Raw genomic sequence first — 27,831 nt, 5'->3', positions numbered from 1 at the left:
GCTTGACCGGAGGCAATGCTGACAGGCTGAGAAGGTCCAGAATCCAAATCTGCCTCGGTCACTCCAAGGCGATAATCATCATCCTGCATTGGCACTGTGAGTGTGTTGATGACACGAAGCAGGCTAGGCAACGGAGGAAACGCGTACAGAAACATCCCTTCCCACGGGAAGTAGAACGCGTCCCTGTGGCTCCTCGGTTGGTGGAACCTGCTGGCAAACATCTGGCATTTAGAGTTCACCTCTGTCGCAAACAGATCGATCTGGGGCCTGCCCCACTGAACGAAGATGTGGTAAACCTGGTCCTGCCTAAGTTCCCACTTGTGGCAGGGGTGCAATTCCCTGCTGAGGGAGTCTGCAATAGTGTTCTTAACTCCTGCCAGGTGAAGAGGGACAAGGAATATCTCTTGTCTGACAGCCCAGCACCACAAGTACTGCTGTTCCTTGGAAAGCGCTGGGGATCGAGTGCCCCCATTTCCTGATGTAGAACATGGCAGTGGTGTTGTCTGAAGATCCTCACCACCTTGCCCTTCAGAGAAATGACTTGATGGCCCAGAACACTGCCCGTAGCGCCAAGATATGGAGATCCTTCTCGTCGGGCAGCCACAGGCCTCTGGCGTGTAGATGTCTGGTGTGGGCTCCCCAGCCTTGAAAGGAAGTGTCAGTGGTGACTGTCTCCTGGTATGGAGGATTTTGAAACCCTGTGCCCCAGGCAATGTTGGAGCAGGCATCCCACCTCCCTATCACCCGATGGAACACCTCGTCGAGCGGGATTTTGTCCGCGAAGCTTCCGGCCACCTGTATCCAGCGACGGTCTAGGAACTCCTGGAGAGGTCGCATGTGCAACCTGCAGAGTCAGATGAGGTAGATGCAGGACATCATGCCGAGCAATGACTTGATGGTCCGCACTGTGGCTGTCTTCATCGACAACAGCCGCTGCACATTCCCTTGAATGGCCACTATCCTCTCCTCCGAGGGCGACGCCAGGCAGGACACTGTATTTAGTCTGGCTCCCAGGAACAGCGCATTCTGCGATGGTTTTAAGCAAGACTTTGGATAGTTGAGAGTCCCAGATCTGCCAGTAGCTGGACGGTCGCCTCCATGTGTCCGATTGGCCAACTCCTGTGAGCGGGCCTGGATGAGCCAGTCGTCGAGGTATGAGTATACGTGTATGCCCCATAGATGTAGATGGGCCACCACGGGTGCCAGGCATTTTGTGAACACACTGGGGGCTGACTTCAATCCGAAAGGCAGAGCCTTGAACTGGCAGTGCTGACCCTGCACTACAAAACGCAGAAACATCCAGCGTTTCTTGTGAATGGGGATGTGTAACTAGGCGTCCTCCATGCCCAGCAACGTCAAGAAATAATCTTCCTCCAGTTGGCCGAGCACGTGTTGTAATGTGACCATCCTGAACTTTTAGGACTTCAAGTATTTGTAGAGACGTCACAGGTCTAGGATGGGCCTCCAGCCCCTTGCCTTCTTTCTGACCAGAAAGTATGTGGAATAGGCCCTGGGGCCCCAGAGCCGTTAGAGCTAGTTCTCCATCGCCCCTTTTCGCAGTATGGCCCGTACCTCTTCCAGGAGCTGAAGGATGTGCATTCCTGAGTGGTAGTGGGAGGGATCCGCGGACACCTGCGTTGAAACTCCAGGATATGCCCCTGGGTGAGAGCGTCCAGCACCCATCTGTCGGAGGTGATCTTCCCCCACTCGCCAATGAACTTAGTCAGCATGCCTCCCAACAGGGTTTATGTGTGGGGGCCAGACATCCAGACCGGTTCAGGCCTGTTTCGGAGCCGGCCTCCTGCCCTGTGGGCGACGACAACCCTGTCCTCTGCTACTGTAGTCCTGGGAACAGCCTCTTTAGGCTTCCTGACATGGATCTGGAGAGCTGACTGTACGAAGAGGAGAAACATTTGGCAGACCTGCTCGACTTTCCCCTGGAGGAGCGAAAAGAGCGATGCTGCTGTAGAGTGTCCAGGGAACGGGCCGTCTCTGTACCCGCCTTGATGGCCTAGAGGGACTCGACGACCTTCCCAAACAAGTCCTCTCCGTCAAAGGGCATGTCCAACACTTTCGCATGGACCTCCTGCTGGAAATTCGTGGCCTTCATCTAGCCTTGTCAACGAAAGCAGACACAGCTCCCCATCTGCCAGAACTCTTTGTCGGTGACGTCCAACACCACTGTAATGGCGTGATCAGACACTACCTCGCCCCTCTAGAAAAGAGCGCTTGCCCCCATCCTCTTATCGTCGGGGAGGAACTACAGAATAGGCCCCAGCTTGTACCACAGCTGCTGTCATACCTGGCTAGGATCGCCAGTGTGTTGGCTGCCTTGATAGTTGACGCTGCAGTGTAAATTACCTTCCTTCGTATGGCGTCCATCTTCTTCCCCTCACTGTCCAGCGGGACCGAAGACGATGAGGACGGGTTAGCCGACAGTTTCCTTGCAGCCGCCGATACCACCAAATCCGGCGATGGTTGAGACCTCAGGCACTTGGGTGCGCCCCCCTGCCTCCTTCGCCCCCGCTCCTCTGTGGGGCTTGAACCAGGGCCTGAGCCGGTTTACTCCCTTCCGGCGTGCCAGAAAACTAAGTTACTGCGGCCGTGTTGCACCTTTGGGGCAGGGATACCTTCTGAGCTGTGGGGTCTACCTTCACAGGGTCAGCTCCCTTAGCCGTCATGATAGCAGCTGCCACCAACTCTATGGGCGTCAAAGTCTTATCCGGTGCCGATTGGGCTTGCTTGGGCTGTTCGGCCTTCTTCTCCTCCGTCCGTGGATTCTCTGACTTCTCGCAGAGTTTAGCTGGGTTAAATAATTTCCTTTTTGAGTAGGAGGTCGAATGACGGATCCCCGCTGTCGGCGGATGGAGCAGAGAGCACACAGGCACTTTCGGAACAAAAATAGAAAATGGTTCTGTCGAAAACACGAAGCAAGCTCTATGACTCCCAACACTGAAATGTGCAGAAAAAAATCTGAAGATGGCTGCCAGAGGAGGAGCTTAGGGAGACGACTGTCATTTGATGGGGCCATATGACCCAGAGGACAGTGATTGGTTTAAAGGAGAAATACAGTATGTAAGTGAAAGAGAAACAGTTTTTTCTTTTACAGAGGATTCCCAGCCTGACAACAGCAATATTCATGAGCATGTGAATCCATGCCAGACCCCATGCTGGTGAACTCATAACATACTAACAAAAACGCACGTCATCTGAATTATTCTTTTTTTAAGCCATGCTGTCCGGTTGCCGGGGTGCTTGGCACAGGCAAGGCGGCCACGAGATGCGTCGGGAAGGAGAAAAGACGGCGAAACTGGTTATCCCCACCAGTCAAAGGAAGAAGACTCTGTGGCGGGAGATCTCCTCTGTCGTTGGGAAAAGTGGTGAGACGGTCCAGCAGGGCTCCACCGGTGGTGTCGTCGTGGCAGGTCGGCTCAGCTTCTCCCTCGTCGGATTCTTAGGTCCTGTGGCGACTTCTGAAGTTCCAGTCCCCAAAGCCCTGCTTTTATGCAGAAAACCCCCATTCACTCAGCCTAGCTGTCACTCAAACATGCTAAGTGGTGAGCCGGCCGGCTCACCACTTGGGCCAATCAGGACGGAGTGCGACTTGAGTTGCCTAGGCAACTCAGTCCATGGTGCCTAAATCCCCCTACACCCCTCCTAAGTACCCCAGACAGAGTGGCACCACTTTGGAGGGCTTCTGTGGAGAAGCCCGCCAAAAAGTGGAACAAAGGGCTCGACTTGGGTTGGAATCACAGAAGAGAACACAAACGCCATTTTAGAACAGAGTTTTGGAAAAAAATACCAACCGGAGAATTAATAATAATTAAATAAACTGGCGGTATGTTCGAGGCTAACGTAATTAAATAAATAAAGATAGTAGCCTCGAACAATGGGAAAATCCCATAGAGGATATATTCGCGGTTGAATATAAAAAGTAGTATCCACTGCCACCAGCCAAAACTCGATCAGGGGGGACGGAGACGTGCCCCCTCGACTAACAGACCCCGGGGCAATCGAATTGCCCCAGCCAGTACGTCCACAATATGATGGTTTGTACTGGTTCTGTTAAGAATTCAAGACTAGTAAAGTCAATGGTGACTTTACATGCCCTGGGAGACAGTAGTCAGTCCCAGGGTATGGAATCTATACTGGGGGGTCACTATGACACCCCTGTGTTACTGCACTGAGGGTGCTGTGTAACACACATCACAAAAACACATGAAGCCCTATGGAGTAAAAGACCCCATAGCCCATTAAACACATCTAGAGTCAAAGGAACACACTCAAATCATGTCCAAGAGTGAGGGTAAAAGAGTCTCACTCTTGGCAGGTGAAAAAATTAAACCCCAAAAATCCAGCAAAGCTGCTGGGGGACTCACTAGGTTAGGAAATTCAGCCTAAACAGAGAATTCTCCCTAACAGTTCACTTACTGTGCATATATTCATGGGTGCCAGCATTTGATTATCGCTATGGGGGCTAAAGTATCTGGGCATGTTATTCTTGCTGCCGGTCATTTGTTCCCCTTTTCCGTGCTGCTCAAATGTGGTTAGGTGAGGTTGCGCAATGTATTACAACATTCACCAAGAGACAGGCCATAAGACTGCAATCTTTTATACATGCCAACACCACTGACAAAACATGTCAAAATAAGTTTGTGAGTAATGAACATCTTTGAGCGATGGGTTGCAAGTGTTTTAAAAGAGTAGACGTGCCCATCGGCTATGGGCGAAGGCCATTGCTACTGGTTTGGTAGTGGTCTGGTAGTGTTTTATAATGGAAAGTGGGCACGGCCAAAAGCTGTAGCCATTGGCCATGTGCGGCGAAAATCTATGGAATAACAAAACCCTGGAATTCAAGTAAACAACTTTAGTTGCAGGGACGTTAAAGGTAAGAACTTAACGCAACAAAACCGCTGAAATTCAGCTGAAGCCACCTTAACTTTGCGCCCCCTGTTGCACAGCCTATGACCACAATGACATCGCTGGTGACATCACTAACGACATCACTTACAGCATCGCTAATCGCATCATATATGACATCAATGATTGTTTAACTAATGACATTTGACAAACGATCACTCTACGTATTTGCCCATATTTAGACCACCCTTGCGTTTCTATCTATGTGAGATTAGCATTTTAGAATAGTTCTGAACAATTAGCACATTGTTTGAAAGAGTAAACAACTACACATGCATCATATCACTACTTGTGAAGCTTTCCTTTATAGTAAAGACAATATCTGAATTATAAACAGTATACTGCTTAGAATGTTTCTGTTTGTGTCAAATATATCTAAAACACGTTTGCTATAATATAATCAGTATAACATTAACAAAAAGTTAGCAGAAATAAAGAGAAAATGACACATGTTGCACCTTCATTCTATAACAAGACAGGAGGCTCCCATTATGCTTTACTTTCTTTAATACTGCCACAACAGCTTTTCAACTTATCACTTTTAAACTTCAACATTTGCGCTTTTTTTCCTTCCAGAACTAAAAAATTAGCCAATCTGAGGTTTAAAAGTTCCACCTCTAGAGTTTACTTATTTAAGTTCCATTTAAACTAAAACTCCCATACACCTCCAGGAGTTTAGTTGTTCTGATCCTATCCCATGCTTCCCATCCGGTGATAGGTCATAGGTCATCCTATAAGAACCCTCAGTCCCAGGTCATTTCCCTTTTCTTTTTGCTGCCATGAGACAAGTACCTCACATTTTATTCTGTAGAATAAATGTTAATGGTAAATGATAGATAAAGTAATGTAAGGCTTATAAACAATATAAGGGATATTATTAGCACATATAATATTAGCACGTATAATACTTTTCTCTTTGGAGGAAACTGTACCTTTTCTGAAGTACGTGACGAGGTTTATCGACGTGGATAGAGCCACGCGTGTTTATTTCGTTCGCTCATTCGGGAGCGTTCAGCGCGAAGTAAGAATACCGTTTTCTAGTTATAGAGGAGGCGGGGTCGGCGCTGCGAGCGAACACGCCCGCCTCAGGCTCCCGGCCCTGCTCCTCGTTCCACAAAGCCGCGCCATAGAACGCAGCGGGCAGCAGGACACAGGGGAGTGGGAGGAGATAATTTCCCCGGCATACCCTGGGAGCTCTTCCGCTCGAGCGCAGGCAATTTCAATTGCGTAGTGTAATCCGAGCGAAGAGGAAAGCCTCGTTGATGCAGCATACAAAAAAATAAATAATAATAAATTATATTTGCCAGAGCAAGAAAGGGATATTTTACAAGGAGAATCCTTGCAATATAACAAGCTGAATAATATGCCTTGCTGACAGCATAAGGAGTTAGCCTTGCTAACAATATGGCACATTATAGAAGCCCCGGTGCCACTCATTCCACCTCACCAGAATGGTCAGAGGAGGAGTGGGAAGAAACTCCTTAGCAGCAGGACACAGACCTGTCTCATAGTTTTAAAAGAGTTCTAGGAGACTCTTTGGAAAAAGCAGTGTCACAGGGAGTACAGCCGATTGCCCAAAGTCTGGACATTTTGGAAGCCGTATTTAATGAACAGCAAGCATTGCTTGCCAGAAAAAGGAAGGCAGAAAGCCCAGAGAGAGAGCTGTCAGCCAGACACCCCACAGAAGGGGTTGAGCAAAGGAGGAAGAAAGTGGCTCGCAAGAGTAAACACTCTTTGACCCCCCACCCCCGAGCAATCTAGATAGGGAGGATTCCACTGCCCAACTGAGTAGCGAGCCTGTTGTCAGGCTAAAGAGAGCCTTCCTGGAGAAGAAGCAGAGCCAGGACAGACCCCCCAGCCCAAGGCGTGAATAATCAAGGGGACAAGGACGAGGGCTATATGCCCAATCATGAAGGTGAGGAAGTCCGATCATCAGTATGAGGAGGTGTTGGATCCTCGGGAGCGAGACGGTACAGCAGATAGGTTTGATCCAGAAGCTATCAGACACCCTAAATCCTCTGATTGGGTTCCGTCGCCTAGAGTTGCCGCCTATATGGCTCAGTTTATACGAAAGCCTCTGGATAGGGAAGTAAGATTGCGTATGCGTTCAGAGTGCCGTAGACCAGATTTGCCAGGGAAACTGGCAGAGACACCTGAACTAGACCCCAAGATGGTTACTTTCGTCACAAAGATTGCAAGAGATATATGTAAAGGCATGGACCGCGCCTGTCGAGGATGCCAAGATAAGCTCCTCCAGATATTGCTGGCCCATTATCAAAAATAATGGACCTGGCAGAAAGGTCTCAGGACACTGGAATCCCAGTAGACGCCTCCGCCCTAGCCAACTGGGCGCAAAGAGCTGTCTGTATTATGGGGAACGCAAACTGTGCTCTGTCCTCAGAGAGAAGGAGGGGAGTGCTTTTAAAGATTGACAATAAGCTAAGCGATTTGGCCTCTTACGAAGCAGGAGAAGGAGCCAAAGGCCTGCTTTTTGGTGAGGCATTCGCTAAAGAAATGTCACAATTCGTGGGCACTTATTCAGCACTGGAAAGAGCGCAAAGCTCGATTAAGAAAATCTTCCCCACTCAAGTTTTTTCCGGGACCGGTCGTTACAGGGGTCGTTCGTCCGGTCGGTTTAATTACCAACGCAGACCCCAAGGGCTGCGTGCCCAATACTGGGAAGGGAAACAACAAGACACGTTCTTCCCTACGAGATCCAGATTTTCCAGAAATCGAAGAGGTGGATGCTCCTACCGGCAACCCAATGCCTCAGGAGGCGAGTGCAAGGATTGTACGCGTGGGAGGGAGAACCACCCAATTTTTGAGTGTTTGGCAAGCATCCTCGCGCGATGCATGGGTGCTGCAAGCAGTAGAGGGACTGTGACTAGATTTTGTAGGGGACCCTATTCAGAGAACAAAACCTCATCCCATTCAAGTGTCCCGAGAGGAGGCAACATTGCTACACAACAAGATTCTCAATTTGGCAGACAAAAACGCTATAGAGAGATACACGAGGAGGACCAGGTTTCCTCAGCAATATATTCCTAGTACACAGGGGAGACAAAGTACGACCGGTCATAAATCTAAGGAGACTGAACGAATGGATTGTGTACAATCACTTCAAGATGGAGGATATCCATCTACTTCGAGATCTCCTCCGATCGGGGGGACTGGTTAGCACGATTAGACCCCAAAGCTGCTTACCTGACGATCCCGATAACTCAAGAGTTTCGGAAATAGCTGTGATTTCTTTGGGAAGGAGAGACATGGTGTTTCACGTGCCTTCCATTCGGCCTAGTGTCAGCGCCCTGGGCCTTCACCAAACTGATGAAGCCTCGTAGCAGCGGCCATAAGGGAGAGAGGTATTCGCATAATCGTGTACCTAGACGGCATTCTCGTCATGAGCTCAGACAAATTGACACTATCCAAGAACGTGCAATGGATATTCACGCTCTTGATGTCTCTAGGATTCTTGGTGAACTTGGACAAATCCCAGCTAGTACCAGTCCAACACAGAGTTCCTAGGTTTCATTATAGATACAGTCAAGCAACCCTCGAGCTTCCACATCACAAAGTGAAAGCAATAATGATGGAGCTTAGAATAGTCATAGCGAAGAGGACTTTATCTCTTCAGCTCTAGCGAGAGTAGTAGGCCTTCTAGCAGCCTCGATTCAAGCAATCTTTCCAGGCCCGCTCCATTATCGAGCGTTACAGAGGCTCAAAATAAGGCATCTACAAGGAGGGGTAGGTTACCACCAGCTAGTAACCTTGGACCAGGAAGCAATCTCGGAACTCCACTGTGTACCTAATACGCATTACTGTTGTTGTTCTGAAATGTGGTAAACTAGGGTTTTTCTCCCCTCGCAGGATTCTCAAACTTAGGTGGGCTCTCCTCTGTGTACCTAATACGCATTACTGTTGTTGCTCTGAATTGTGGTAAACCTGTGCTTGCCACTCTATTCCTGTCTGCGGGCTCTCGCATCGTCTGTCTACCCCCACCCCCCCACTCCCTCCTACTCCATGGTGCTCTCTATCTCGCCTATCTTCTCTAACTGCTTCTCCATTGACTATCCTGCTCTCCTCACTAAATCTGGTAGGAAAAGGTTTAAAAAGGACATCCTGGTCTCCAACCCAGGCCTCCATATCGCTGACACCTACACTAGTGCCTGCTCTAAGGAAACTCTCACTGACATCCTCTTTTTCATGCCTTCACCTGACCTATGGACCCTTCATATGGTCTCTGTGCTCTCTCCTTTTTCCTCTGCTCCCATTAATGGTGGCACCGTTGGGATGTCCTCTTGGCCCCCTTCCACTCCTCTAAGGCCATCATTAATGTCTACGCTAATGGGACCGTCTTGGTCCAAGGTCCTCAGGCCAACCTTCACCTCTTTGATAGACGCTTCCCTCGCCTCATCAACTTCCTTTCCTCTCCCGCTGTCCCCCCTCCGCTTTCCTCGGCTACCTTGCCTCTACCCTCCCTCCCTGCCCCCTCTCGTGCTCCTTCACCTCCTTCTTCTACACCTCTGCAGGGCGTACCTCAGATCTGTACCCCTCCCCGGAAGTCCTTCAAGGCTGGCAACCTTCTCCACATTGCCACTCTTAACTCTCGCTCTGCCATCAAGCATTCCTCTGATATCTTTCGCCTTCTTGAGGAACTGGACCTTGACGTCCTCGGTCTCACTGAGACATGGTTCACAGCCAGCTCTGTCACCAGCTTTGACACACTCCTACCTGAAGGTTACAAGATCTTCTCCGTGCCCAGGCCCAACCGTGCAGGTTGGGGTGTTGCCCTTATCTTCCCCGAGTGGATTCCTGCCACTGTCACTCCTACGCAGACCTACTCCTCTTTTGAATGTCTTGTCTGCGGACACTCTCTCTCTCCTAGCCATTCCCTTACCGTGGCTACTATCTATCGGCCACCTGGTCAAATTTCCTCCTTCCTCTCTGAGTGGGCTGACCTCTCCTCCTCACTCCTGTCCTCAACCACTCAACTCCTCTTTCTTGGTGACTTCAACATCCACCTTGATGCCTCCTGTCCCCCCACTGGACTCTTTTGTGACCTCTGCGACTGACTCTCACTCTCTATTCTCCCGTCTGGGCCTACTCATTCAGCAGGGCACACTCTTGATGCTCTGATCTCTTCTGACCTTCCCCTCTCTGTCCCTCTCTCCACTCCTCTATCCTGGAGTGATCACTTTCTCCTAACCTCCCACCTCACCCTCCCTACCCCACAGGCAAAGCCACCCTCATCATTGCCACCCACCTTCTTGGTCATCCGACCCATGAACCGCGTGTCAGTTGAGGCTTTCGCTGCCACCTTCTCGCCCCCCCGCCCCCCTTCAGCTGACTCCCACCCTGACACAGCCCTCTCCATGCTCCACTCTGCTATATCTGATACTCTTGATATCCTTGCCCCTGTCATGAGAATCCGCCTGAAGCCCAAAGCCAAATGTAACTCCTGGTATGACTCGGATCTCGTCACCCTAAAACGCAAGTGCAGGGTGGCTGAGAGGAAATGGCGTGCTTCATGTTCATCCTCTGATAAACTGGCCTGCCGCCTGCTCCAAAGGCAATACCGTCCCTCCGTTCTCACCAAAAAGAGCCCTTATCCAAGCCTGCATCTCTGCGGCATCCAACAACTCGGCTGAACTCTTTAAAATCTGCAAGGAGCTTGCCAAACATGCTGCAGTCTCTACCTCTCCTGTCCCCTCCCAGGCCCTCTGCACTGCACTGGCCTCTCACTTCATCTCAAAAACTCAGGACATCCTGTCCTCACTCTCCTCCTATCACCTCCCGCCCTCTCTTACCGGCTCTTCCTCTGGCCCTTCTGCAGCCACCCCTCCTCCCTCCTTCTCTGCCTTTCCACTTTTTTCTGCTGACAAGGTTTCCAGACAAGTCCAATCTATGAAAGTCTCGTCTAAACAGGTTCACCCCCGTTCCTCCAAAACTATCAAGGACCACATCGACTCCCTGGCTCCTGCCCTGGCTGACTTTTGCAACCACTCCTTCGCCTCTGGAGTCTTCCCATCCCCCCTCTTCTTGTGCACTCCCTTGTGCACCCTCTTCTCAAGAAACCCTCTTCCGACCCCTCCTGCCCGGCTAACTATCGCCCAATCTCCATCACTCCCTTCCTGGGAAAGCTCCTGGAGAAACTGGCCATCTCCCAGCTTAACCTCCATGCTGAAACTGTTGGTAGTCTCCATGACCATCAATCTGGCTTCAGAGCGGCCAGAAGCACGGAAACTGCTCTTCTGAACATCCGTGAGGACCTGCTCTTGAACCTCGACTCCAACACTCCGTGTGTTCTCATTCTGCTCAATCTCTCTTCTGCCTTTGACACTGTCAACCATGCCATCCTGCTCAATCGTCTCCGTGATAACCTGGGTATCACTGGTCAGGCTCTGGCGTGGCTGACCTCTTTCCTTTCCAATCGACCCTCCCAGGTCCAACTTGGGTCCTTCCTCTCTGACATCTTTTTCTCCACCTGTGGAGTTCCCCAGGGATCTAATCTCTCCCTGGCTGTTCAACCAGTATCTGGCACTCCTTGCTCACCGCATCGCCGCTCTCTGCCCCTACTTTTAGTGCTATGCAGACGACACCCAACTCATTTTCAGGCTACCCTCGGCCTCCTCCTCTCCTTCCCTCATCTCTGACTGTCTGTCTGTCTGCCATCCAGGAATGGTGTGCCGCCAATGACCTCTGCCTTAATGCTAGTAAGACTGAGATTCTACTCGTCGGCACACCCACTCCCTCCTTCCCTGTAGCTCTCTGGCCAGCCTCGCTTGGCCCCCGTCCTGCTCCTACCTGCAAGGCAAAAAACCTCGGGGTCATCTTCGACTCCACACTCTCCTTCTCTCCTCATATATCTGACGTCTCTAAGAAGTCACACTACCAGCTGCACCTCCTCAGAGGTATTCTTCCCTTCCTCTCCTTCCCCCAGAAGCTCACTGTCTCCCGAGCCCTGGTTCTCTCGAAGCTGGACTACTGTAACAGCCTCTATCTTAATCTGCCTGCCTCCACTCTCTGCCCCCTGCAACTCATCCAGAACAGAACTGCGAGACTTGTCCTTGGCATCAAGCCCAGGGACCGTATCTCTCCAGGACTGAAATCTCTACACTGGCTCCCAATGGCTGCGAGGATTAAGTTCAAAACCCTCTGCATTGTCCACAAGGCCTTCTGGGGCCTGGGGCCTAAATACCTTCAACTCTCTCTTCCTAAATATCTTCCTTCCCGAGCCCTTCGCTCATCCATCTCCAACTCCCTCAGGGTCAGCCGCTTCTCGAAGCAACGAGCTGGGGGTAGATCTCTCGCCGTGGCAGGGGCCTCCCTCTGGAACAGCCTTCCTGCCTCCCTGAAACTTGAGGAGAACCATCTCCGGTTCAGGAAGCACCTCAAAACCTTCCTCTTTGCTTCTGCTTTCTCTCTCCCTCTCCCCTGCTAAATTCGACTGAATCTGCACCTAATCTGCAACTGGGCCACTCTCACCGACCTCGGTCCTGGGCCCAGGCACTCTCCTCTTGCACTGCCTCCCTGGCAACCCCTGCTCTGAGGCACTGTTTCTTTATCCCTACAGACCCCCCTTTCCCAGCACTTGTCTGCACTTACCTTGCACTTGCCACCAGCTGGCCCTATTTATTTACTTTATTCTACTTACTTGTACTGCACTTCCCCACTCCCCTTCCCCTTTTCCCTTCCCCCTCCCCCTGCACTTGCGCGGTCTGAATGACACCTGGCCTAGTAGGATCGTTGTCTGTCTTCCCCTTGTTCCCCCCTCCCTGCCTCGTCGCGCCTTGAAACACTTGTGTATAGGCGCGTTACAAATGCCATATCATATCACTGGTGGCTCTCCAACATGGAAGCCTGGAATGGCCGAGCAATCTTCGGAGACAGCCCAGACATCGTTATAGAATGAGACGCGAGCAGATCCGGGTGGGGAGCCAGGTGCAAGAACGTAGAGACAAGAGGAAAGTGGTCAGAAGAAGAACTAAAAATGCACATGAACTGTACTATTAGCAGGCTCTTTCGCAGTACGAGCCTTTACGAAAGAAAGTACGATGTTGCGTACTGCTCAAAATGGACAACATCTGGGCAGTACGATATATCAACAAACTAGGGGGAACAAAGTCGAGAATGCTAGTAGAATTAGCAAAAGACTTCAGGCATTACTGCCTGCAGAATTAGATCTCAGTCACAGCAGAGTATCTGCCGGGGACGCTGAACGAGGTAGCAGATTGGAACTCACGATATCTTGTAGACTCCAACGATTGAAAACTACACCCAAGCGTGTTCTTGAAATTACAGGACCTCTCGGGCCCGGTACACATAGATCTATTTGCGTCCAGACTGAACGCGCAGACTCAGATATATTTCAGTTGGAGAATAGACCAGGGTGCAGCTGGCACAGACGCTTTTCTCCAACCGTGGAACGGAGAGCTGAATTATGCTTTCCCTCCGTTTCTCATGATCATGAGAGCGTTAGCGAAGGTTCCCAGGGAGCATGTAGACCTAATAATAGTACTCCCCCTCTGGAAATCTCAGCCCTGGTTTTCAGTAGCGATGGAACTTTCTAAGGATTTTCTGAGGATAGTTCCTCAGCAACCGGACCTTCTGCTAGACCCAGTCGGTAGGGTTCACCCGCTCATAATGACGGGCACATTACAGTTGGTAGCCTGCAAGGTTTCAGGAGAAAGTGGGAGTTGCCAGGCATTTCACAACTCGCTGCAAAGTGCATCAGAGATTCCTGGGCTCCTTCCACCATCAGGAGCTATAACGTGGCATGAAAGAGCTGGGCCCACTGGTGCACAGACCATAGTTTGGATCCCGTTTCTGCCCATGTAGTGCAGTTATTCAACTTTTTAGTAATGACGTTTCAAGAAGGATGCACCTTTAGAACAATAGGAGTGCTGCGGTCCGCGATCTCAGTGGGGAATGATCAAGGATCCACAAGGATCATGTACCTCCCCCTACTCTCTACAATCTATTCACCCTTCCCCTGTTCAGCGACCTAGAAGAATTTGGCATAGCATTTACTAACTATGCCGACGACACGCAAATTCTTCTCCCCCTAACAGGGAACTATGAACAAGACCTCAACACCCTCCAGAAGGCATATGCACGTATCCAAGCCTGGATGGCAGCCAATGGCCTCTGTCTAAATGGGGAAAAAACAAATTCTACTGGTAGGTCCAAAAGAATCCCTAAAAAAACTAGACATCAAATACAATTCCTTCAGTATTGAGAACACTTATCACAGCCTCTACTGTAGTGAAAACCCTTGGGGTATATCTTGACTCCACCTTTTCAATGGACAGGCAAGTCAGCGCCATCTCATCTTCAGTTGAACTTCCAACAAAAATCATAAATGCAGTCAAACCCCACCTGTCGTCAAAGAACTGTCTTAACATTGCTAGAGCCACAATTGGTGCAAAACTTGATTACTGTAACATCCTACTCCTAGGCACCTCAGCAAATAACATTAACAGATTGCAAATTGCACAAAACAGCGCTCAGAGTCGCCCTCAGCATCCCTAGGAGAGAGCACATCTCCCAGGCGAGAAAAGATGCCCACTGGCTCCCTATCAAAGAACGCAAAACATTCAAGGCTCTCACGATCACACACAAATGCCTCACCCAGACCACCCCTGCCTACCTAGCAGAAAGAATACACCAGGCTCTGGCCGACAGACCAAAACGTGACCAATACTCCCACTTACTCTCAGTACCAGCATTCAACAGAGCCAAAGCAGGCGGCACCAGCTTTGAAGTACTAGCCCCAAAAGCCTGGAACGCGCTTCCATTTAGCTTAAGAAACGAAGAACCCCTCACAGTTTTCAGAAAGGTGCTAAAAACAAAACTATTTAACTAGACCACCTCCCAAATGTACAGTATCCTACATTGTTTCTCTGTAACCATGGAACACCAACTGTCATTAACATGTATTACTGCCTATGTATCATCGGTGCTATTTTGTATCACCTCTTCTGTCATATCTGCCATCTTGTATTAAGCGAATATCCTGTAACAGCGCCACGATGCCCCAGGGCCGCTGGGCGCTTTTTAAATTCAAATAAATAAATGAATGAAGTAGAAGGTAACTCCATAGGAGAACACCCCGCAGTTCTGCGACTGTTGAGAGGAATGAAGATGAGAAAACCCCCAGAGCCAAAGTATTCGACGTTATGGGACGTCAAAGAAGTTTTCCAACTGTTTCTTAGATGGCCAGAAAATAGAAATCTATCCCGATCACAACTCTCAGACAAACTGGCAATGTTGTTGTGTCTCACGTCATGCAGAAGAGTATCCGATATTAAAGCACTAGAGATACACAAGAAAATATTCCATCCAGAAGGGGTAGCCTTTACCATAGCTAAGCGAACGAAATCAGATTCTCGAGTGATCTCATATCCGTATTTTACAGAAAATAAAAAACTATGTGTAGCACAATGTATCAAAGATTACAAGACCGCTACAGCACAGTTGAGGCTGCGAGACGTAACAATTGCTAATAGTGCGTAGGAAACCTTATCATGCAATAGCAACAATTGCAAGATGGGTGAGCGAAGTGATTCAATGGGCAGGGATAGACTTGTCCCAGTTTGGTGCGCATTCAGCTAGGGGCGCAATGGCTTCTAGGGCCTTTTCAGCAGGGGTGCCGCTTCAGGATATAATGAAAGCGGCCGATTGGTCCTCTGAGTCTACGTTTAAGACATTTTATTTCAAGCCAGTGTCAGACTTAACGAATAGGGTGGTGGCTAGCTTTGAACAAGCATAATGCAAGCCTCCTGTCTTGTCATAGAATAAAGATTGCCCACGCTTAGAGCTCAGGAAGTCTTCATTCTATTAAAGACAAGGAGGCGAGCATTATATCCCACCCAGAAAAGACAAAGGAGGATCTTATGATGCATATATCAAATGTTCAACTTTGTCTGATCACCCACCCTTATGAGTATTTATCTGTTTTGTTCCTAGGAGATGACCAGAAAGCAGCCTGATCACAGACAGTGAAACATCATGGCAAGCACCGCTACTTCGCCCAGGGATTCAGGGCAGTTCTGTTTCAAGAACTCTGTTCACAGTTATGTTGGAAAATTTGTTGTTGACCGTTCATAACAGGGTTGAGTTCGCTACGGAAGATCTCCAAGGCAAAGAAAGAGGAAAGGACCTGGGACTGAGGGTTCTTATAGGATGACCTAACACCAGATGGGAGCATGGGATAGGGTCAGAACTACTACACTCCTGGAGGTGTATGGGAGTTTTAGTTTAAATGGAACTTGCGCAAATGTTGAAGTTTAAAAGTGATAAATTTAAAAGCTGTTGTGACAGTATTAAAGAAAGTAAAGCATAATGCTCGCCTCCTTGTCTTTAATAGAATGAAGACTAACTGAGCTGTAAGCGTGGGCAATCTATTAATTACTACATTTTAAAATAAACACATGTAAATATTGAATTGTTTTACTGTAAGAACAATGTGTGTCAATTTTCTAAATAACATGAGAAGTGCTTTAAAACAAGGAACTACTAAGTATTAGGATATATTTTAAGATTTCCATACATATTGAAGAAAAGTTATTAATGTACATTTATATATGTATAGAAAATAAATGTCCTAGATGATGTCATCAGTGATGTCATCATAGGCTGCGCAACAGGGTGTGCGAAGTTAAGGTGGCTATAGCTGAATTTCAGTGGTATTCAGTGGTATTGTTGCGTTAAGTTCTCACTTTAATGTCCCTGCAACTAATATTTTTCCTTGAATATTGTAAGAAAGGCATGGTATCAAAGTAAGACCGACAAGTGATCACAGTTAAAGGGTGTTTATTAAACTGTAAAATTGGTGAGATAAACACCTAATCTAAACCTAAATCTAAGATGGGAGCAAGCTATGGCCACCAAATAATAATACAGTCCTAGTGGAGTCTAGTCAAATAAAAAAGGGCCTATATTAAAATAAAACGATTGCCAATCCTTACCACTATGCTCCAAAAGAGGGTGGGATAATGTTCACAGGAAAAGAAAGAAGTGCTCACAAAATAATAAGTCAGGATGTTATGGCCGGGTTCTCCCTTCCCCACGTTTTAGCACGGGACAAGTTGAGCACAGCACACTCCTGGGCTTCTCAGGATGGAGCTTACAGCTCCCTTTCTCAATATCAGGGCCTTCTGTTCCAAAGTCTCTTCTCATGCAAAGTCTCTTGCTTCAGAGGGCCCGAATGCCATAAACAACAAAGCATAAATTCCTTCTGTATCTCTACGTCTGGCGATTACTCTTTACTCTAGGATTCCCCCTCAGTCCGGCTCCGATCCTCCTTTCAGCGTTAGCCTCCCAAAGCACTTGACAATTTAAACAGACTTCCGAAGAGCAATCACTTCTCGCTGGGTCACTGTTAGCCTATGGCAAGATCGGGCTTCACAAAATAACAGTTCGCACAGAGTTGCCCTCACTCCGTTTCACAATTCCCTCAGTCGGGTTCACAATTTCACATTTGTCAAACTTCTGCAAGTTAGAATGCCACAGTAGACGCCACAGATTTTGTCGAGTGTGCTCTCGATCTTCCTTAAAGGGGGTTGTTGGCCAGACGATGGCAGTGGGAAATGCACGCATGACAGCCATCTTGCAATGGAAGACTTCACTAGGGCGTTGCACCTGGAGACTGGTGCAAAGGCAACAAACGGCTACAATGATTTTCAGATGCGAGCCACAGAATATTAGTGCTTGGGTGACATCAGTAAAATGTAAGGATCACTCTGCCGGTGACTAAGGAGAGCCAAAGAACACTGGTAGAATTAAGGGCTAATTCAGGTGGAATGATGAAGGGACCTTTGGCATCAGCAACACCACCTTAGGTGAAAACTCCGGTAAGGAGGTTTGCAGGATAGAGCTTTTAGTTCGCTGACCCTTCTGGCTGAAGTGATGGCAACTAGGAATGCTGTCTTCCAGGAGAGAAATTTCAAAGAGGCTCTGTGTAGATGCTCGAAACGAGGGCCCATAGGTTTCGAGAGGACAACATTGAGTTCCCACACTGGAGCTCGAACCGGGGGAAAGACATGAAACAGACCCTTAAGGAACTCTTTCACCAATCTCTGAGACCACAGAGAAGGGCTGGCTCGTGGTACGCATATAGCGTGAAATGGCTGCCAAATGCACTCAGATGGACGAGTAAGACAGGCCAGATTCTGCTAAAGACAGAAGGAACGGCAAGACTTGCACGGCTTGAATGTGCAACGGATCTGGGTGTGGAGTTGCACACTAGATGGTACATTGTTCCCACTTGCTTTTGTAGCAGGACAGTGTGGATGCGGTTCTTGTCCTGGCTAGAATAATTTCTGTGGCTAGCAGAATGTGAAGGAACTTTAGGGCCGCAGGAGCCAGGCCGTCAAGTCGAGTGATGCAGGGTCGTGATGAAGCACTGATCTGCCCTCCCTGTAGAGCAGGTCGTGTAAATGAGGCAGCCTCACGTAGGGTGTCACTGACCAGAGCAGCAGTCTGAGTACCAGACTTGATGGGGCCACTAAAATCATCTTGCAGCTGTTCAGAGTGTACTGACAACTCGAGGTAGCAGAGGGATTGGGGAAAAGCATACAGGTACAGTTTATCCCACTGAAATGAGAATGCGTCCCCCAGACTCTCATCCTGGTGGAACCGGCTTCCGAACTTGGTGCATTTCTTGTTGGTTGCTGTAGCTAACAGATCGATGTCTGTATGCTCCCACTCGGAGAAGAGAAGGAGAACTTGGCTCTGGTGAAGCTCCCATTTGTGACAGGAACTGAGTTCCTGGCTTAGTGAATCTGCTATTGTATTGTGGATGCCTGGCAGGTGATAGGGAATTAGAAACATGCCTTGTGCTAGCACTTGCACCTCAGCAGATAGAACCGGAGTGCAGATCCCACCCGGCTTGCAGATATAGAACATGGTGGTGTTGTCTGTGATGATGCGAACCACCTTGTTCTGCAGCTGAGGTTTGAAAGACGTCAGGGCTCAGAAGACTGCTCTTAGCTCCAGAACATTGATGTGAAGGGTTTTTTACTCGGGTAACCGTAGACCCCTGGCGTGGAACCCTCCTGTGTGGGCTCCCCACCCTTCCAGGGATGCAACTGTGGTCACTGTGACTTGATGGGCTGGAAGATGAAAGGGGCACCCTGAACGAGGTTGAGGCAGCAGCCCCACCCCTAGAGAGCTTGGCAAAAGGGTGGCGTAAGGTGAATGTTATCTTCCCAGGACCCCAATACCTGTTGCAAATGGGCATCCAGGAATTCCTGAAGATGCCTAATCTGGAACCTGCAGTAGTGAATTAATGAGATGCACATTATAATTCCCAGGAAAGATTTGAGTGAGCGGACCGATGCGATTTGGGGGCTCGATAGTTGCTGTACACCTTGTTCAGTATCGTCTTCATTCTCTCCTCTGAAGGCTTGGCAAGCGACGCAAAGTGTTGAGATGTGAGCCCAAGAATAGCACGTTTTGAGAAGGATGCAAGCATGATTTTGAAAGGTTCACTGAGAACACTAGTGATGTTAACACACTGGATGGTATCTGTGGTGTGCTGCAACGCCAACGGTAGAGATGGGGCGCGTACCAACTAGTTGTTCAGATATGGCTAAACTTGGACGCCTGCACGACGACAGCGGGCAGTAACTGGAGCTAAGCCGAAAGGCAGAGCTTTGAACTTACAGTGTCTTCCCTGGACTTGAAACTGAAGCAAGCGTCTGTGCCCCTGGTGGATGGGGATATGAAAGTAAGCATCCTCTAGGTCTAGAGAGGAGAGGAAATCCACTTCCTCCAGTTGGTCCAGGATGTGTTGCACGTTACCATGAGGAATGTTTGAGACTTGAGGAATTTGTTGAGTCTCCAGAGGTCTATCAATGGCCTCCATCCTCCTGACTTAGTATCTTGCGTATACTCTGGTGCCTCAGAGGTGCAGTGGAACAGGCTCGACCGACCCCTTGTTTAGGAGGGGCAGTATCTCCTAAAGAAGCATGGATTGATGGTTTGCCTCTTTTCGGGCGGGAGGAATGGAGGGGTGTTTCCCAATTAACTCTAGGGTATAGCCCTGTTGAATGATGGATAGCACCCATTTGCAGGTGGTGATTTGTTTCCACTGTTTGACAAAGTCAGCAAGCCGCCCGCCTACTACGGTGCTGAAAGCAGGGAGTCGTAACTGTGGCCTGGTCCGATCTGCTTTGGGAGTTGACTTCTAGAGGAAGCTCTGCGCTGTCGCTGGTTTCCTCGGTAGGGTTGAGAACTACCTTTATACCCCTCCTTGGTGGTGCTGGTGCATGCTGCCTGTGGGCGTTAAGACGACATGTAGTCCCTCAAAGTCTGTGAGAACCTTGCTTTACTGGAATGAAAGGACTGGTGGCGCTGTTGCAGAGTGCCCAGGAAATGGGCCTTCTCAGTGTCAGCCTTGATGGTCTGCAGGGTCTCGTCAACCTTTTTTTCCCAAAACGTTTGGTGCAGTCAAAAGGCAGATCTACCACCTTTGATTGGACCTCAGGTCTGAGATTGGTGGCTTTTAACCACCCTTGGCGGCGCAGCACTGCTCCATTACCCATTTAGTAGAACCCTGTATCCGTTATGTCCCAGACAAACGAAATGGTGTGGTCTGATGCTGCCTCACATTTGTGTAACAGCATAAGCGCTTCATCCCACTTGACATCTGGGAGGAAGTCTAGTATTGGTCCAAGCTTGAAAAAGAGTTCACGATTGTAGCGGGAGAGAACAGTAAGCGAGTTAGCCGATTTGATGGTCGGGGCGACTGTAGATATGACCCTTGTCCAGCTGTTTGCCATCCTTGTCTGGAGGTACCATACAGGGAGAGGCATGATTGGCAGAATGCTTGCCGGCAGCTGCAGCGACAACTGAGTGCAGGACAATGTGTGCGCAGGCATTTGGGTGCTGACTCTGGCACTGTGTATTTTTTTTTTTAATCGAAGCAGTCCTTCTTGGGAGGCGCTGAGAAAGGGTTTCTCATTACTAGGAGCCAGTCTTCTCAAATATCCTCCAGTACTGGAATGGCCACCATTGATATTAGGGCAGCTCCCCACCATTGGTACCAAAATCCCTCTAATTTCTGCTGTTCAGGAAGACTGTCAAAAAGCTTTACTGCTCGTGATAGAAGGGCAAGAAATTAACCAATTTCGTCTGGGGGCGAATCTCTTGCTGGTAGGTCTGCTGGCTCAGTCACCTGCTACTAGATCTTCACCATTCGATGGGTAGTCAGTGTCAGAGTCAGTATCCGTTAGAGCAATAGGTGGTAACAGTGGCACCATCGCAGGAGAACCGGAGGGTGGCATTGGAATGACACCTTTCCTTCCGGGGAACCTATCAGGTGGCAATGTAGAAGGCAACGGTGTGGCAGGAAGCCGTTTTTGGAGATCTGAAACTAATGTTTGCAATGTGGAAATTATGTCCATTGACACATCCCTGGAGACAGACGGTGAAGGAACCAATGTAGGAACAGTGAGGCTGCTCCTTGGAACAGGGGTCCCCGGAAGTGGAGGGCCTTTTGGCATGGGAAGGCCTTGATTTGGTGGGGCTGGCGGAGGCATATTCACCAGAGGAGACACAGGTTCCTCTCTTCTCGGGGGGTGGGGGGGACTTCTGGTTTGTCCATCTCCATGTCTGAATTCGCACCCTGCTGTAATAATTTCTCTGGGGGAGCAATGGATGGACAGGGGACTGCAGGCGGTACATTTGGAGCTAAAGAAAACAGTGGCTGAGCAGGAGTTGGTCTGGGAAGTTCGGCCAATGCCGACATAACATCCATGTCCACATTGATTCCCTTCAGGAAAGTGGAGACCAATGGCCTTTGACTAGGCGTCGTCGCCGATGCAAATGTGCTTGGAAATGGAGTTGGTATGGTAGCAGACTTAGTCATTGATGTAGACAATGATTTGGTCGTTGAGGAAGTGGTGGATATGCCAGAAAGAGTTGCCTTGGTTGTCAACAAGGTGATCAACGGGACCTTCCACAAGGATCTAGGTCAACTATGGGTCATCAATAGCATTGTCGAGGATGATGGCGTGGATGAAGGACTTGTATTAGTGGAGGTGCTTCATTTATCCGATTAGTGTTTGCATGACAAAACAGTTTATGGCAGTGTTTTAGGCGCCTAAGCGGTCAACGAGGTGACCGTAGGCAGAGACAAGGACGTCAACGACAGTTGACTAGGGGGCAGCCCGAGCGTGTTGTCCATGTCCCTTTTTTGCTTTCTTCCCCTGGGAAGACTCTTTGTGGGACCTCAACCTCTTTGAAGGGGGAGTGCGCTCTAGGGGTCTGCTGTGCCTGGCAGATGCATAACAACGGAGTGAGGCTGAGTCTTGAAGACCCGGTACCCTCTTCCAAAAGCGCCATAAACCTACGGTGGCAGTGCTTGCGGGTCTTGAATGAAAAAGACTGGCAGAGATGGTAGACTTGGCCAAGTCGTGGTCTGGGTAAAGAGGGACAGCAAATCTCCGGACAGTCAGAAAATGGGGATGCTCAGGATAGCACAGTGCCAATTCTCTATCTGTTGCAATAGTAAGCAGCATATGTAAAGGCCCAGAGAGGGCATAAATGTCCTCCTCAAGGCCTCAGTGTGCCAGACACACGCACCCATGGTTTCAATAAGGCCATGGTAATGTGCCCTCGGTCTGGGATGTGCTTGGCCGCCGTCTGGAAATTCCAAATGTTTGTGGTGGGATTCGGGCATCACCTGAGCAGGCTCTTTGGGATCAAGTGGGGGCGAGGCACACTCCAGGTGGCACAACCAGAGTGCAGTATTGCTTCACCAAAACACGGTTGCATTCATGATTGATGAGATTCACAAAGATATCAGATTAGAGTCTTTAGTGCCACAGCACTGGGTACTCCCATCGCTTGCTTGCGCCTTTTTGCCATGTCCCCAGAGTCCTGTAGAATCATAGATTGTATGTTCAAGACACCAGGAGCTATGCATGTGTGCATAATACCATACACGAGGCATAACATCACATTTGTTTAATATACATTGTATATTCTGTTTGAATACTTAAAATAGCTACCTTATTTCTAAACTTCACACCGTAGAACTTATCAGCCGATTCCAGTAGCTCTGGCCTAAAGGTAGTTGTAATAAACTGGGCATGTCCTGCAAGTTCAAGGATCATATCTGTAATAAAAAGAATCTTATGAGCAGGGAATATTAAAAAATATTCCTTAACAATTATATTGTTTATTTTATCAACATGGAATACATGGATAATACATCCATGCTCACATAGCACTACTGTTTTCAATGTTCAAACACAACAAAACAATTTTCTTTGAATGTCTCAAATATAGAAAGGAAAATACCTGAAACTGCTTTTCTATGCTGTGCGTCCAAAGCTTGGTCAATTTCATCAAACAGGTAGAAGGGAGCTGGATCGCATTTCTGGATGGCAAATATAAGTGCAAGGGCCACTAAAGATTTCTGTCCTCCTGAAAGCTGCTGCATTTCCCTCATTTCAGCCTGTTTTCCGGTAAATGATACCTGTGAAAAAGAGAACAAATTACTTACCTTTGTTAATATTGTTGCTGATTGACATGATATACTTCCCACAGATTCCTTCCCCATCTCTTGGAATGTCATTCAACACAGACTGGTTCAGAAATCTTTCTCACAGCCACAAAGGTGCATTATATGGTTCCTTAGAGACTTCTTCATGAAGTCAGTGGTGCCTCTCATGCCTGAAGCGACATCCTCAGTAACTACTAATAGCCACATGAGCTCTTTGACCTCAGTTTCACCATCTTTGTCTCGGTCAAAGACATTGAGGAACGGTAGACCCTCCCCATGACAAAAAGACAATTTATGAGCAATCTTTTCGAGGGGTAGGTGTTAGGCAGAAACCTGTGCAGTTCCCTTAGGGACCACTGCAAAAGGCTTAAGACTACAGGTGTTGGCAGTAAACCCAATTGGTAGCAGTCTGTATCACCCAGATTTACCTGGTAGCTGTGGCTGAGCAGCCAGACTTCTCTCAAGAAGAGTTAGACAGTATATAGAGTATACAAGATAGGTACCAAAATACAGTAGCACAAGCAAACACTGACCAGAGCTTTGGTATCAAAGTATATAATTATTTATTTGAAGACACACTTATAGAAACACTCCAGCACTATTATTATAAGCAAGTTCAAAACAATATTATTATATATACATCCCTTATTCCTTATTAGACAAGTCTTAGTTAACACCACTTATTTTCAGACAGAGGTGAGCGCTTAACTGAAGATGGCACTCCAATAAGTTATCAAAGAAGGGAGGGAAAAGGCAGTAATTGGAAAAGCACACAACACTAATACTTTAGAAGCACCCAGCAAGGCAGGAAAGTCAAAGTCTACTTGTGAGAAAAATGTTCAGAGGCCAGGCTCCCTCTTCGAGAGAGCAGAGCACCAATGCGCCCAAGATCACACAGTTTAAGAGGCTCAAAAAAGTCTTGCAGGGAGTTCAAAAAGGAATTAGTTCAGCTCAGAAAAGTTCAGTTAGCCAGCCTAGGGTCAGCCCAGGTAGTAAGTCGAGGATTTAATAGACACCCCGTACAGACCGTTGCAAGGGAGGCTAGGCGGACACAGTACCTCCAGTGGGGGCAGTTGTTCCTGGCAGCGGGTGCAAGTCGCAGCATCGTCCAGAGGAAGAGAAGATCTCGACGTGGAGGAAAGCTGAAGGTCGTTGCACTGCCAGGGAAGAAACCAGCCGCGGAGTTCTCCGGTTAAAAGGTACTACCCTTTTATTCGCCGTAGTGGTAAATCGTGGTATCCCGGTTGCCGGGGTGCTTGGCAGAGGTAAGGCGGCCACAAGATGATCCGGGAAGGCGAAAAGGGGGGCAAACTGGTTATCCCCACCAGTCAAAGGAAGAAGACTCTACGGAATGAAGATCTTCTCTGTCGTCGGGAAAAGCGTTGAGACGGTTCAGCAGGGCTCCACCGGTGGTGTCGTCGTTGCAGGTCGTCGTTGCAGGTCGGCTCAGCTTCTCCCTCCTTGGATTCTTTAGGTCCTGTGGCGACGTCTGAAGTTCCAGTCCCCAAAGCCCTGCTTTTATGCAGAAAACCCCCATTCATCAGTCCTAGCTGTCACTCAAACATGCTAAGTGGTGAGCCGGGCGGCTCACCACTGGGCCAATCACACAAGAGTGCGACTTGAGTTGCCGAGGCAACTCAGTCCAGGGTGCCTAAACCCCCCCCCCTCCCACACATCCTGTAGACCCAGACAGAGTGGCACCACTTTTGGAGGCTTCTGTGTAGAAGCCCGCCAAAAAGTGGAACAAAGGGCTCGCCTTGGGTTGGAGTTACACAGGCGAACACAAACGCCATTTTAAAACCGAGTTCTGGCAAAAATACCCAACCGGGGTATAAATATTAAATAAATAACCCAGCAGTATCTTTAACATTGCACCAAAAAGTGGTGCGTTTAAAATGAATGGGAAAATCCCATAGAAAATATTCTGGTGGAATATTTCACGTGGTAACCACTGCCACCAGCCAGAAACTCGATGAGGGGGGACTGCACAGTGCCCCCTCGAAAAACAGACCCAGGGGCAATCTAATTTCCCCTACCAGTACTTCCACAATATGATGGTTTGTACTGGTTCTGTTCCCATTTTAAGACTAGTAAAGTCAATGGTGACTTTACATGCCCTGGGAGACAGTAGTCAGTCCCAGGGTATGGAGTCTATGTTTGGGGGTCACTATGACACCCATGTGTTACTGCACTGAGGGTGCTGTGTAACACTTACCAAAAACCACATGAAACCCTATGGAGTAAAAAGACCCCATAGCCCATAAAGCACATTACAAAGTCAAAGGATATCTCAAATCATGTCTAAGAGTGGGAGAAAAAGAGTCTCACTCTTAGCAGGAGAAAAAAAAAATAAACCCCAAAAAACCAGCAAAGCTGTTGGAGAACTCACTAGGTTTGGGAAATTAGCCTTAATAGAGAATTCTCCCTAACAGTAGGCAGGCGGGGCAACAAGAAATATTTAGGACTAAGTATACATTCTCAATCAAAAAGAAAATCCACATTTTTTTTTAAATTTAAAGACGCCCTCGCCATCTTCTGGTTTGACACTGGAAGAGCAAGTGAAACCGCCTTACAGCAGAACATTCAACCAAAGCCTCCTTGTTTCATCAACATGTCACAAGGCTGCCAAGTCTTCACCTGACTGGACTAATGTCTAGCAATTGAACCCCTTCAAGCAGCACAGGAATAGCCTGACCTCTAGTCGAATGAGACCTTAGGCCTTCAGGAATGTGTCAGTTCATAGAAGGTTTTGATGCTAAAGACTCTCCACCAGGAAATGATCTACTTTGAAATAGCAACTCAAAGCCTGATTATGGCCCCAGTCTTCCACCTTATGGATATGGTGGAAAAAGTGCACCAGGGGAGTCGTTCTTTGCTGCAATTGAAATGCAGATATCATCTGTATAAGTGAAGGAACACGTTACTTACCTGTAACTGTTGTTCTCCAGCATGGGTCTGGCATGGATTCACATGCTCATTAATATTCCCTGTCGTCAGGCCGGGAATCCTGGGTAAGAAAAGCAGTATCGCTTTAAATGCTTGAATACTGCCTTACTCCCATTATCCAATCACAGAAGACTGAGTCCGTTCGGTAAAAGCAGTAATTAGATGTAACTTTAATCCCAAAGTAGGATTCAATTCAAACAAACAGTGAACAATAAAGCAGGTGAGTAATTCATTCATCTGTTACCCAGAGGTGATGTCATTTGAGGTCAGTATAGCATTTATATACTATCACCTTTGCACTATTGAGTTTTTCAGAAGGATAGGCTAGGGTTAGATCAGAACAGTTAGATTCTCCCAAAGGGATGCAGGCAGTCAATTATACCAGCATTAAAGTATTCAACATTTAAGACATGTAAGGGAACAAGCACTGCCAAAGCCAATACGTTCAGAAGGAGGCCTTTAGGGAGCCAGGACAGCCAAGGTGAATGGACAAAGTCAAAGTTCTGATGCTCTTCTTCTTAGAAAAATGTTCTTAAATAGTCAGTGTTCAAAAGAGAAATCACAGCAATTCAAGGAGTCACATTTAGAAAGCACACGCTGTAAGGCCAATGCACGTAAGTTGAGGTGGACTTGGTGTTGGGTTAAAACGCACTCCCAAAAGGTAGGAAGCACCCCAAATGGCAAAAGCATAAAATACCCCAAACCCCATAGTACCTTGAAAATGAAGAAAGTGTTCCAACTGGTTGCATTTACAATGCAATGCAGTAGACCCTTGCTCCTAGTCCTTGGTCGTGGTGACGAAAGGGAGGACGTCGGGCGGGCTCCTGCGGCAGCACTCAAGAGAGGGACTCGGCAGCAATGGATTTCTGTCGGTTCATCGGCTCTTTGTGGTTTTGGCACCTTTTCCTCAGCACCAATAAAGAACTAAAGGCTCTGGTTAGGATTTCTTTGATCCCTCGGTCCTGGACTCTAGTGAGGGAACTCTGGATGTGGATTCCGTGCTTCTGTATGGTACTCTGGATGCCTATGAAGATTTGTCCGGATTCGGAAGGCAATGCACTCACAAGTGGTCGAGGTATCCTGGGTATTCGGCTCCTGCAGCCTTGGAAAGTCACAGCAAGTCAGGGGTTGCGCCAAAATAGAATATGTCTCGAGGCTAGTTGGTCCCACCAGCCTAAGGGAGGAAGTCATCCTTTGTGGGTCTTCCCTGTCAATTCGAAAACGGGGGCAGCACAGCTGCAGGGCTTCACCGGGCATTTAGCAGTCCAGGAGGGTGCTGCTGGCTCCTTCTCTCGTCCTCTGCTTTAGATTCTATTCTTCAGTGGTCGACTCTACTTCTAGTCTCAAAAACCTTGCTTTTTTATGCAAGTTCCCATTCATTCAAAGCCCTGGGCTGTCAATCACACAGCAGGGTGTTTATGACAGCCAGCCGGCCAATAGGAACTGGTTTC

The 27,831-nt window shown here is 48.4% G+C and overlaps 1 protein-coding gene across 1 annotated transcript in view; it reads right to left on the bottom strand.

Moving 5' to 3' along the window:
• SMC3 (structural maintenance of chromosomes 3) overlaps positions 1-27,831 on the bottom strand; it is a 1,173,064-nt gene that overhangs the window by 48,021 nt on the left and 1,097,212 nt on the right. Inside the window, exons 27-28 of the mRNA XM_069611771.1 lie at positions 23,230-23,407; positions 22,938-23,044 (exon numbers count right to left, since the gene is read on the bottom strand). Coding sequence (XP_069467872.1) covers positions 22,938-23,044; positions 23,230-23,407 — 285 coding nt within the window. The remainder of the gene's footprint in view (positions 1-22,937; positions 23,045-23,229; positions 23,408-27,831) is intronic.

This window comes from Ambystoma mexicanum, chromosome 8 (genome assembly GCF_040938575.1).
Source record: "Ambystoma mexicanum isolate Mex_15411 chromosome 8, UKY_AmexF1_1, whole genome shotgun sequence".
Classification (NCBI taxonomy): Eukaryota; Metazoa; Chordata; class Amphibia; order Caudata; family Ambystomatidae; genus Ambystoma; species Ambystoma mexicanum.
Note: the sequence above shows the minus strand (reverse complement) of the source record. Positions and strands in the feature narration are given on the sequence as shown.